The following is a 13,281-nucleotide window of genomic DNA, read 5'->3' as shown; positions in this document are numbered from 1 at the left end:
TCTACCAGTTTTTCCATTCGACTGTAAAGAATTCGTGTTAGTATTTTGCATCCGTGGCTTATTAAACTGATAGTTCGGTAATTTTCACATCTTTCAACACCTGCTTTCTTTGGGATTGGAATTATTACATTCTTCCTGAGGTCCAGGGTATTTCGGCTGTCTTATACATCTTGCTCACTAGATGGTAGTGTTTTGTTAGGCCTGGCTCTCCCAAGGCTGTCAGTATCTCTAATGGAATGTTATCTACTCCCGGGGACTTGTTTCGACTTAGGTCTGTCAGTGCTCTGTCAAACACTTCACGCAGTATCATATCTCCTAATTCATCTTCATCTACATCCTCTTCCATTTCCATAATATTGTCCTCAAGAACATCGCCCTTGTATAGACCCTCTTTATACTCCTTCCCCCTTTCTCCTTTCCCTTCTTTGTTTAGAACTGGGTTTTCATCTGAGCTCTTGATATTCATGCGAGTGGTTCTCTTTTCTCCAAATGTCTCTTTAATTTTCCTGTAGGCAGTATCTATCTTACCCCTAGTGAGATAAGCCTCTACATCCTTACATTTGTCCTCTATCCATCCCTGCTTAGCTATTTTGCACTTCCTGTCGATCTCATTTTTGAGAGGTTTTTATTCCTTTTTGCCTGCTTCATTTACTGCATTTTTGTATTTTCTCCTTTCATCAATTAAATTCAATATCTCTTCTGTCATCCTAGGATGTCTATTAGCCCTCGTCTTTTTACCTACTTGATCCTCTGCTGTCTTCACTATTTCATCCCTCAAAGCTACCCATTCTTCTTCTACTGTATTTCTTTTCCCCATTCTTGTCAATCGTTCCCTAATACAAAGATACATTAGTAAACGGCTATACCATATCTCACTACCATTTGCAGATTGCCTAGCTAATGATGACTAGCGCCGAAATATTGGATTTTCAATGTTTAGCGTATTTATCGACCGAATTTAAAAATTCAAGTGCTACATTATTTACTTATTAACAGGTAAAATCTTAAGTTAACATTTTTCCTCAGTAAGGCAAGTAAAAAAGTTAGAAACTGCGTGTTTGTCTTGAGGCAGCGTAACTGACGGGGCCCAAGTTCCGGAGTATATTCAGCCAGTATTTGAGAATGAGAGCACTTAGGAACTTCCAACAAAACTTACACATGTTATGAAACTCTTACGAGAATTTTTATTTCTGACACACTCCACAAAGTGATGAAAGGAAAAAAGTTTAGCGGTTCCTACGTTTTTGCTGTTCATAGTCAAACTTCAGGCACAACACTTTATTACTGCTTGATTGTCGACTTTCTTCGCAACACGGTTTGCAGACAATATCCACATATACGCTACATCCACCTGTAAAATTATATCATTATACGACATATAGGTCAGCAGATATGACGTCAAAAATCTGAGGTGCCTGAAAAACTAGCTTTCGCTTAAAACGGAGCGAAAAGTATCCAGACTCTGCACATGAAACGTTTCATAATGAGTGCCCTAAACTACTTTGGACAAAAACCATACTTTGTAAACTTAGCTGCATATTTTTCTCGGTTCTGTGCTTAAAGTCCAACATTTAACACCTTAACTCATTTGTAAAGTAATTAAACGTTAGAGCTCTCTTACACATGAGATTCGAGTCCTTCAAGAATCGGGGGTTTACTGATTTATAGTAAATTATTACTACTACTACTGCTGCTGCTGCTGCTGCTGCTGCTAGTCGCCCTACATATACAGATGTTTGTGTAATACAACAGAATTCTACAAAAAGCAATTCATAGCTGCGAGAGGATAATAAATGTTTTACTTCACGCATTCGAACAGTGGGAACAACAGTCCTCATGATAATTTGCTCTGTTTAATGTGTCATATGATCACTCTTCGTGTTCTTTCTTATTGTAGATGGGTGTTTCTGGCAAACCACTTTGAAGTGTTGAAGCCTTTTTTCTTTTTCAGAAACAGATGGTGCTGTCAACCGCGGCCCTGTTCCACAGAGGAACAGAGGTCAGGCCCCACAGACTCCAGAAGGACCAGTACAGCCACCTCAGCCTACGAACGCTGAACCTGGTGAGTAGTAATTGTACTACAGACGAGTAACATACATCAATACTTTGACGGTGAAGCGGCAAATCTGTAGCAGATCACTGTAGGCATGGATGTTTGTGAATTCATACCGGGACAGAATGACTTCAGTAGTTAACAATATACGGTAAATCCAAATATTAGTAAATTGTAGAATTTCATAACGTTCAGACTTACGCAATCGTCAACTGTAACAATTACTTGACAGTATTTTATCTCGGCTCATGTTTTGTTGAGCGCTTACTGCGTATTATTGTAATATATATCGGATAACATTTTGTCGTTTTCAATTGGGTTGCTAGGAAAAATCTGATAATACAGCTAATATGTTCACCTAGTCATTCACACACTACGTGAAAAGTAACGCGATGTCACATATCTGTAGAGCAAAGAGGTACTGAGTGATTTTCCGCCTAGTTTGTGCTGCATTCTCACTGTCATGAAAACTCCCTCTGATCATGGCTCATGGGACATCGTCTTTAAATAGTTTGAATTATGTTTCATATGATCACTATTTTCAGAATTCATGTTGTTGGTCTTCGAGAACGTCATTTTGTCTCAGGTACCCAAATACGATAAGACTTAAACCATAGAACAGGAAGGTCGGAAGAAAATAAGGCAGCCATCTTTGTAAATAACGACCAAGATTTCCCCACAAACTAAAAATTTTCTGGTTATATAGGAAATGATTACTACATAATTAAAACTACAAGTGAAGTAAAGATAACGGGAAGCTTCCCTTTAGACGCCTGATATCTATACCGTGCCTGCGTTTTCTCTCTACCATTTGCGAATAGAATGATAAATTGTTTCTGATAACTACGTATATACCACCTCTCACCACCCTGTGGCCTGTGGAGTGGAGAAAAAACTGAGAATGTTTCCCATTATAGAATATCCACCTGCTTTGAAATGGGTCACACATAGACAACATTCTTAGCAGAGTTGAATGTTCATATATTGTCATGTCAAGGTTTCGCTTCGATTCCGATTAACAGAAGACATTGACAGTAGGCCAGTTCATGGTCGACCACAAGAAACCATTTGAAGACATCATCAGTATCTGGTTTTAATGGCACGACGAAATCCAATGTTCCACCCATGTTACACCAGAAGTGCTGTTAGAGAGCTCTTTCCAACGCCACAGAAAAAATAACACAGTGACATTTTCTTAAAAGTCGGTTACTTAATCCCACAGGAGGACATGTTAAAAATATCTTGCGTTCGTCAGACTATTTGACACATTATCCACAGAAACTTGGCTAAAACCGCATCTCGATATATTCTTCTTTTGGATGTATTTAGGATGACCAGTCTTACCTGATTCACGTATTACAGAGAGAAGCAATATCGAAAGGTAGTTCATGAATTGACAGACTTGTCTACCAAAATACATCTTAGGTGTTACAAGCAGTCATTTACACTCCTTGTACATCTTCTCTGTTAAGGTAACCTCATATAAGTTGTGTTGTGTCTAGGAATCCTGCGTACTCGGTTCGCTAGACAAACTAACAAAAAACTCGTATTATTACAACAAGACAAGTACAAATACTTAACTTTGATCTGAGAATTGTTGTAGTCCTTTATACATGATTATTCGCAAGTGTAATTACACAGATTTGTCGCAAAGAAATGGCGACATACAAAATAATCAATGTTCTGAAGAATAGACAAACACAAGTAACACTTCTGGTCCTACCGACCGCTACGAACAAAAGCCTTTCAACTGAACTGCAGTGATTGCTGATCTGTAACTGTGCTATGTAGAGATCGCTAATGAAAAGGCTATGATGCTTCGACTAACCAAGTGGCTAACGTTGAAGCTGCTATCGAAGTGGCCATCCCCCTGAGGGTTCGGGGGTAAGAATAGGTCCACGGTATTCCTGCCTGTCGTAAGAGGCGACTAAAACGAGTCTCAAACGTTTCGGCCTTCTGTCATGGTCCCCTCTTGGGTTTGACCTCCTTTTTTTTCCAAATTTCCCTTGTTAGTGCGTGCCATTTGGGGAAGGACACCTTACGTGGTGTTTTTCTATTGGTCCATCATGCTCCACCATCTTGCATGTTACCTATTGTCGTGTGTGTGGGGGGGGGGGGGGGGGGGACTACGCCCAACATCTTCTGGGTTGTCTCCTTCTCGCCTTGTGCGCACTCTTCTTCTTAGCGCCCACGACAACTGTGGACCCTTTCAACACCTAAAATCCAGCACGGTAGCCAGTCCGTTGTGGTGGGGTCGTCATGTACCCTCTTGGTGGTAGCCCCCTGACCACGCAGGGATCGCACTACAGATGCCAGAGCTGTTTCCTCCCCATGCATGCCAAGGAGTATGTGCCCATCTTGTCTGGGGGCAACGGGATATCGGCCAGGTACCCGTTGCTTTGGCTGGGTGGCGCCCTTGGGGAGAGCCCTCGTTCGGAGTAGGTGGCATCTGGGCGGATGTGGCGCAATGAAGCGCAATAAATCACACCAAGCTGGTGGTCGCACGGCCACCAACGTCTCTAAGCGAGGTAGAGTAGACTTTGATGCTGCGCAATATGACCCTCAGTCGTTCCCCTCGTTGGCTGCGCCATGGGAGGGACGCCGATCTAGTGCCAAGCGGGAGCCTTACGTACCGCAATACCTTGTCTGCAGCAGGACTGATGGTGACTCCTTTCTTACGACGAAGCCTCTGTTTTTTGTGGAACACCTGGAGGATAAGTTTGGGGAAGTGGCGGGGTTGTCTAAAATGAGGAATGGGTCCATCCTCCTCAAGACGTCCTCCCCAGCCCGGTCACGAGCGTTGCTCTTGTGTGATGTGCTGGGTGACGTCCCTGTTACTGTCACTCCCCACAGTAACTTAAATATGGTCCAGGGGATTATTTACCATCGTGACCTCTTGTTACAATCCGATGACGAGCTGAGAGCCGACTTGGAATGACGTGGTGTACATTTTGTCCGTCATGTACATAGAGTACCCAAGACTAACAGGGTGGCCACCGGTGCCTTTATCTTGGCCTTCGAGGGTGATGTCTTGCCCGAGAAGGTCTAGGTGATGGTTTACCGTTGTGACGTCAAGCCATACGTCCCTCCCCCGATGCAGTGCTTCCAGTGCTGGAAGTTTGGTCATATGTCCTCCCGTTGCCCATCCAGCGCTACATGTCGAGATTGCGGATGCCCCTCTCATCCCGATTCTCCATGTGCGCCTCCGCCTGTATGTGTCAACTGTGGGGAGCACCACTCTCCATGCTCGCTGGATTGCCCCGTTCTTCATAAGGAGCGGAAGATCGTGGAATTTAAGACTCTGGACCGGCTTACTTATCGAGAGGCAAAACTGAAATATGAAAGGTTGTATCCTAATTCCATTCGAACATCTTATGCTGCATCCACGTTATCGTCGCCCACGCGAGCGACGGTTGTCGCCTCATCTGTGCCGCCTTCAGTGGGCCCTCGGGGCCGTGTATCTCTGTCTGCCCCCCTCGTGCCTGGGGGCAAGCCTTCCTCTGTTGCCCCCTTAGCAGTTGGGGGCAAACCCTCTTCTGTCGCTCCCCCCACGCTTACTTCGGGAGTGACATCTCCTCCAAAACCGGGGGGCTCGATCCCTCCCCCTCCTTCTCCGCCGGCGTTGCCTCCGCCGGTTCCTCTCTCGCAGAAGGGGTCCCTCGGGGCTCTCCCTTCCTCCGTTTCTTCTCCTACCCAGCCGGATGTCAGCCAGTGGGTGAAGGTTCCGCCACCTGCTGGTCGTAGGGCTTCTGCGTCGTCGTCAGCCTCCGACGCTCCTTCAGAGAAGCTCTCCCAGCCCTCTCACCCTAAGGGCCGACGTGAGAAGAAGGAACGGAATGTGTCCAAGAAGAAGGACGTTCCGGCGGTTTCAGTACCGCCTGCTGTACATAGTCCTGGCTCTGGGGATGAGGTGGAGATCCTCGCCTCTGCCGCGGATCTTGCCCTCACGGAACCCTTGGGGGCCTCTCCTATGGACTCAGCTGACTCTCCCCCAGTGGCGGCGGTTGGCTCTGAGGCGCTGTCTGCCTCTTAGTAGCATTCACGCCCTCCCAGTCCCTTCCTGCTTCCATTCTCCAGTGGAACTGCGGCGGTTATTTCCGCCACCTGCCTGAGCTCCGGATGCTTCTGAGTGTTTCCCCTGTTCTCTGCATTGCTCTGCAGGAAACTTGGTTTCCAGCAATGCGGACCCCCGCCCTTCGCGGTTATCGGGGATACTATAAGAACCACGCTGCCTGTCAATGAGCGTCAGGTGGGGTATGCCTCTTTGTTCACCACTCTGTCTGTAGCTCGCCAGTACCCCTTCTGACGCCTTTAGAGGCAGTCGCTGCCAGGGTTGAGCTCTCGCCGGCTATTACTGTTTGCTCTGTTTACATTCCTCCGGATGGGGAGCTCCCCCGACATGTCTTGGCTGTGCTGCTGGCTCAACTCCCGCCACCTTTGCTGCTTCTGGGCGATTTCAATGCCCACAACACTCTCTACATCTACATCTACATTGATACTCCGCAAGCCACCCAACGGTGTGTGGCGGAGGGCACTTTACGTGCCACTGTCATTACCTCCCTTTCCTGTTCCAGTCGCGTATGGTGGGACTGTCTCCGATGACCGCGGTTGGGCCGTGGAGCATGTGTTGGCTCAGCTCGACCTTAGCCCCTTGAACACCGGTGCTCGCACGCATTTCAGTGTGGCCCATGGCTCGTTCTCGGCCATCGATCTCTCTATTTGCAGCCCTGGACTTGTCCCATCCCTCCACTGGAGTGTGCATCCTGACCTGTGTGGTAGTGACCATTTTCCCATCTATTTGTCACTGCCCCAGTGTCATTCTTCTGGGCGCCTGCCCCGCTGGGCTCTCCACAGGGCTGACTGGCCAGCTTTTACTTCCGCTGCAACCGTTGAGTCTCCCCCACATGGTGACATTGACGAGGTGGTCCGTGTTTTAACCACGTCCATCATTTCAGCGGCCGAGGCTGCCATACCCCGTTCTTCCGGCCTCCCTCGGAGGAAGGCTGTACCCTGGTGGTCGCCGGAGATTGCTGAGGCTATTCGCGACCGTCGGCGGGCTCTCCAGCGTCATAGGCGGCACCTGTCTCTCGAGATCATCATCGCCTTTAAGAGGCTCCGTGCCTTGGCCTGTCGTCTTATTGCATGGCGTAAGCAGGAGTGCTGGGAGAGGTATGTCTCATCCTTGGGCTCCCATGTCTCCCCCTCGGTCGTGTGGTCCCGGATCCGGCGGATTTATGGATACCAGACCCCTATGGGTGTCCCTGGGCTCTCCTTGGACGGCGCTGTCTGCACGGACGCTGCCGCTATTGCTGAACGGCTTGCCGCGCACTTTGCTAAGAGCTCTGCGACTGCATCTTATCCCCCCGCCTTTCGCTCTCTAAAGGAGCGAGCCGAGCGGACGCTGTTCTCATTCCACACGCGTTGTTCTGAAAAATACAATGCTCCTTTCAGCGAGAGGGAATTCCTAGCTGCCCTCGCCGATTGCCCTGATACAGCACCAGGACCAGACTGCATCCACGTGCAGATGCTGAAGCATCTCTCCAGGGACTGCCAGAGACACATTCTCGCGATATTTAATCGCATTTGCAACGAAGGTGTGTTCCCGTCGCAATGGCGAGAGGGTGTTATTGTCCCCATCTTGAAGCCCGGTGCGGACCCACTGGCGGTGGACAGCTATCGTCCCATTACCCTCACCAACGTTTTGTGCAAATTGCTCAAACGTATGGTGGGGCGGCGTTTGTGTTGGGTCCTTGAGTCGCGCGGTCTCCTCGCTCCATCCCAGGGTGGCTTCCGTCAGGGCCGGTCTGCAGCGGACAATTTGGTGCGGCTGGAATCTGCTGTCCGTACGGCCTTTGCCCGACGTCAGCATCTCGTTGCTGTATTTTTTGATCTGTGGAAGGTGTATGACACCACATGGAGGCATCACATCCTTGCTACGTTACATGACTGGGGTCTTCGTGGTCAGCTCCCGGCTTTTCTTCAAACCTTTTTATTGCGCCGCTCTTTCCGGGTGCAAGTCAGTGCCGCATCTAGTTCATCTTATATACAGGAAAATGGGGTCCCGCAGGGCTCGGTGTTGAGCGTCTCCTTATTTCTAGTGGCCATTAATGGTCTGGCTGCAGCCGTGGGGTCGTCGGTGTCTCCTTCTTTGTATGCCGACGACTTCTGCATCTCATTTAGCTCCACGACTACGGGAGTCGCCGAACGCAGGCTGCAAGTCGCCGTTCGCAAGGCAGCATCATGGGCTCTGACTCATGGTTTTCAGTTCTCTGCAGCCAAGACTCGAGTTATGCACTTCTGCAGGCGTCGGACGGTCCACTCTCATCCTGAACTTTACCTCGACGGCCACTTGCTTTGAATGGTGGACACTTGCCGCTTCTTGGGACTCATGTTTGATGCCCGGCTCACATGGGTTCCTCATATTACTCAGCTGAAACAAAAATGCTGGCGGCACCTCAACGCCCTCCGCTGCCTTAGCCACACGTCTTGGGGTGCATATCACTGCACGCTGCTGTGATTGTACAGAGCCCTTGTGCAGTCCCGGCTTGATTATGGGAGCCTGGCCTATGGGTCTGCATCACCCTCAGTGTTGAAGTTGTTAGACCCCATACACCACTGTGGGGTTCGGCTTGCAACTGGCGCTTTCCGTACGAGCCCCGTGGATAGTCTACTGGTGGAGGCCGGGGTTCCCCCGCTGCGGATTCGCCGCCATCGACTGCTCGCCGACTATGCTGTCCACGTGCATTGCTCGTTTGGCCATCCCAATCATCGCCTGCTTTTCCCTGCCGTGATCCTCCATCTGCCCGAACGGCGACCTAGGTCTGGGCTTTCCATAGATGTCCGCGTCCAGTCCCTGCTGTCGGAACTGGGCTCATTCCCTCTTCTGCCTCCCTTCCGGGTCCGTGCACCTACGCCTCCCTGGTGTTTGCCCCAGCCGTCCGTCCGTCTGGACTTGGCACAGGGACCCAAGGACTCGGTTCCGCCTGTGGCCCTCCGTCGCCGTTTTCTTGCGCTCCTCGCCTCATTTCCGGGCTCTGAGCCTGCCTACACTGATGGTGCCCTGGTTGATGGTCGCACTGCCTACGCTTCTGCTCACGCTGCCCATGTTGAACAGCGCTCCTTGCCGGCTGGCTGCAGTATTTTTACTGCAGAGCTGGTGGCCATTTTGCGCGCTCTTGAGCATATGCGTTCCTGCTCAGGTACGTCCATCGTCATCTGCAGTGACTCCCTGAGCAGCCTCCAGGCCATCGACCGCTGCTATCCCTCTTCTCCTCTGGTGTCCTCTATTCAGGAGTCTGTTTCCACCATTACCCGCTCTGGTCGTTCGGTGGTCTTTGTTTGGACGCCAGGTCACGTTGGCATCCCGGGGAACGAACGTGTTGACAGGCTGGCCAAAGGGGCAATCGACGCCCCAGCTTTGGAGATCGGCCTTACGGCTCACAATCAGCAGCTGGTGTTGCGCCGTAATGTGCTTGGGCTGTCAAGGAGACGACCGATGTGTGGCGCTCCTCCCTGCGGGCTTCTGGCAGGGACTCTGTAATCCTGTGTCGGCTGCGCATCGGCCATACCTACCTGATGCACGGCCATCTTTTGCGTCAGGAGGATCCCCCCCTGTGTCGGTATGGGTCCCGGCTGATGGTCGCTCACATTTTATTGGAGTGTCCCCGACTGCGCACCCTCCGGCAGTCTTTTAATCTCCCGGGCACTTTGCCTTTGGTTTTAAGCGACAATGCCTCCATGGCTGATGACGTTTTAAATTTTATCCGTGGTAGTTCTTTTTATGGTTCTATTTAGGGAGGTCCTGCTCCTTTCCCTTTGTGTGTCTCTTGTCCTCGAGTCTCTCATATTTGGTTGCAGATTTTAGTGTGTAGTCGGTTGGTTGACTCTTTCCCTTTTTTGTTGTCGTGGTCAATCAATCAGTCTCTGGCCATCTTCTTTTCTTCTGTTTCCTTTTGTCTGGTGTTCATCTGTACTCTTCGTGTCTGTAGTGTTCGTTACCGCATTTGTGTTCTTTTAGGGCCTGGGGGGGAGTCTGCTTCCCCTGTGGGTTTTACCTGCTTCATGCATTTATGTCTCGCCTGTTTTTGGAATGGGGGACTGATAACCTTAGCTGTTTAGTCCCCCTTAAACATCCCAACAACCACCACCACCGAAGTGGCCACCACCAGTCGGGCGCGGGGCTTATGTAGTCTTCACCTAGGAGCGGCTGCTGTCGCTTTGTCGTCCTGGAGGGAGGTCGGTCAGTGTGCGATTGGCTGACCTCTTCTCACAACCTTCTCGTCTCTGTCGTTGCTGCCTGGCATGCCGGCGCACACTTTACGCCATAACATTCAAAAAATGGTTCAAATGGCTCTGAGCACTATGGGACTTAACTTCTGTGGTCATCAGTCCCCTAGAACTTAGAACTACTTAAACCTAACTAACCTAAAGACATCACACACATCTATGCCCGAGGCAGGATTCGAACCTGCGACCGTAGCAGTCCCGCAGTTCCAGACTGCGCGCCTCGAACCACTAGACCACCGCGGCCGGCAACCATAACATTCCTCCCCTCCAAAGCGACGGACTGTTGTCGTATATGAAGCGTGACAACGAGGGGCTAGGGAAGGGGACGTCGGGGGGTGGGGGTGGGGGTGGGGAGGTGCATGGTCGCTCTTCGCTCTGATGGACCGGCAGCTGTGGCTGCAGCTGACGTCAGACTTCCAGTCGTACATCATCATCCGGCCTTCACTGTGGTGGAAACGTCCCCCACAAAACGCCCAGTAGGATACGTGTCCAACTCCTGAGGCCCATACCAAGATGTAGAAGGCGTCGGTAGGACGAAAGGAGGCAGAGGTCACGAGGGCTGCGTCTTCATGGAGTCGGCCCGCCGTGTCGTGATTACACCCTCTGGCGGCTGCTGTGGCCCCACTGTCCTCGGGATCATTGAATTTAGGGGGGAGAGATACTGAAGGATCACCGTGCATACGACAGTGACGAATTTGATTGTGATGTCGGCGCTGCAATCCGTCTGGGCCTGAAATGAGATACATGCAAGCGCCAAGTCAACGAAGGAACTCGCCCACCGTCTACCGCTGCTGCTAAAAACGCTGAAAAACGCAATATCATGCGGCGCGAAGCGATGCTTGCAGCCTTCCTTCTGCGCCGGATGTTGAGGAGGGTGGGGCAGGCGGGGTAGTGTCCGATTGCGGCGGCCGTAAAGCAATTCCGCCGGCGATGGTCCATCTCGTGGATACGTAGGATAGGAGGCGAGAAACAATTGCAATGCTCGATCCCTGGTGTATGCGGTGCGAAGTTTGGCCATCTGCTGCTTGAAGGTTCTGACAAAACGTTCCGCTTCGCCGTTTGACTTTGGAGTGAACGGCGCACTAGTTAGATGCTGTATGCCATTGTGTTCACAGAATGTTTCCAATTCATTTCACGTGAACTGAAGGGCGTTGTCCGACAATATGACTTCAGGCAATCCTTCGAGGCAAAAGATAGGGGACAACGCCTGAACAGTGAACGTGACGTTGTTGAATTCATTTGCACAGCAAAAGGAAACTTGCTATAATATTGAAATAAGAACACCGTGAATTCATTGTCCCAGGAAGGGGAAACTTTATTGACACATTCCTGGGGTCAGATACATCACATGATCACACTGACAGAACCACAGGCACATAGACACAGGCAACAGAGTATGCACAATGTCGGCACTAGTACAGTGTATATCCACCTTTCGCAGCAATGCAGGCTGCTATTCTCCCATGGAGACGATCGTAGAGATGCTGGATGTAGTCCTGTGGAACGGCTTGCCATGCCATTTCCACCTGGCGCCTCAGTTGGACCAGCGTTCGTGCTGGACGTGCAGACCGCGTGAGACGACGCTTCATCCAATCCCAAACATGCTCAATGGGGGACAGATCCGGAGATCTTGCTGGCCAGGGTAGTGGACTTACACCTTCTAGAGCACGTTGGGTGGCACGGGATACATGCGGACGTGCATTGTCCTGTTGGAACAGCAAGTTCCCTTGCCGGTCTAGGAATGGTAGAACGATGGGTTCGATGACGGTTTGGATGTACCGTGCACTATTCAGTGTCCCCTCGACGATCACCAGTGGTGTACGGCCAGTGTAGGAGATCGCTCCCCACACCATGATGCCGGGTGTTGGCCCTGTGTGCCTCGGTCGTATGCAGTCCTGATTGTGGCGCTCACCTGCACGGCGCCAAACACGCATACGACCATCATTGGCACCAAGGCAGAAGCGACTCTCATCGCTGAAGACGACACGTCTCCATTTGTCCCTCCATTCACGCCTGTCGCGACACCACTGGAGGCGGGCTGCACGATGTTGGGGCGTGAGCGGAAGACGGCCTAACGGTGTGCGGGACAGTAGCCCAGCTTCATGGAGACGGTTGCTAATGGTCCTCGCCGATACCCCAGGAGCAACAGTGTCCCTAATTTGCTGGGAAGTGGCGGTGCGGTCCCCTACGGCACTGCGTAGGATCCTACGGTCTTGGCGTGCATCCGTGCGTCGCTGCGGTCCGGTCCCAGGTCGACGGGCACGTGCACCTTCCGCCGACCACTGGCGACAACATCGATGTACTGTGGAGACCTCACGCCCCACGTGTTGAGCAATTCGGCGGTACGTCCACCCGGCCTCCCGCATGCCCACTATACGCCCTCGCTCAAAGTCCGTCAACTGCACATACGGTTCACGTCCACGCTGTCGCGGCATGCTACCAGTGTTAAAGACTGCGATGGAGCTCCGTATGCCACGGCAAACTGGCTGACACTGACGGCGGCGGTGCACAAATGCTGCGCAGCTAGCGCCATTCGACGGCCAACACCGCGGTTCCTGGTGTGTCCGCTGTGCCGTGCGTGTGATCATTGCTTGTACAGCCCTCTCGCAGTGTCCGGAGCAAGTATGGTGGGTCTGACACACCGGTGTCAATGTGTTCTTTTTTCCATTTCCAGGAGTGTACTTTACCACAATCAACCAACAAATGTTCCAAAAAGGACCCGCAAAGTCTCTGTGCACACGTTGCCTTGATGATTGAGACTTAGGCCAAGCAAAGCATGCCGCGTGGGATTAGCCGAGCGGTTTTAGGCGCTGCAGTGATGGACTGTGCGACTCGTCCCGGCGGAGGTTCGAGTCCTCCCTCGGGCATGGATGTGTGTGTTTGTCCTTAGGACAATTTAGGTTAAGTAGTGTGTAAGCTTAGGGACTGATGACCTCAGCAGT

General features: G+C 51.0%; 1 protein-coding gene across 1 annotated transcript in view; it reads left to right on the top strand.

Moving 5' to 3' along the window:
* LOC126470921 (collagen alpha-3(IX) chain-like) overlaps positions 1 to 13,281 on the top strand; it is a 159,841-nt gene that overhangs the window by 55,031 nt on the left and 91,529 nt on the right. The window contains exon 3 of the mRNA XM_050098952.1: positions 1,952 to 2,062. Within this exon, the coding sequence (XP_049954909.1) occupies positions 1,952 to 2,062 (111 nt within the window). The remainder of the gene's footprint in view (positions 1 to 1,951; positions 2,063 to 13,281) is intronic.

This window comes from Schistocerca serialis, chromosome 3 (genome assembly GCF_023864345.2).
Source record: "Schistocerca serialis cubense isolate TAMUIC-IGC-003099 chromosome 3, iqSchSeri2.2, whole genome shotgun sequence".
Lineage (NCBI taxonomy): Eukaryota > Metazoa > Arthropoda > Insecta > Orthoptera > Acrididae > Schistocerca > Schistocerca serialis.
Note: the sequence above shows the minus strand (reverse complement) of the source record. Positions and strands in the feature narration are given on the sequence as shown.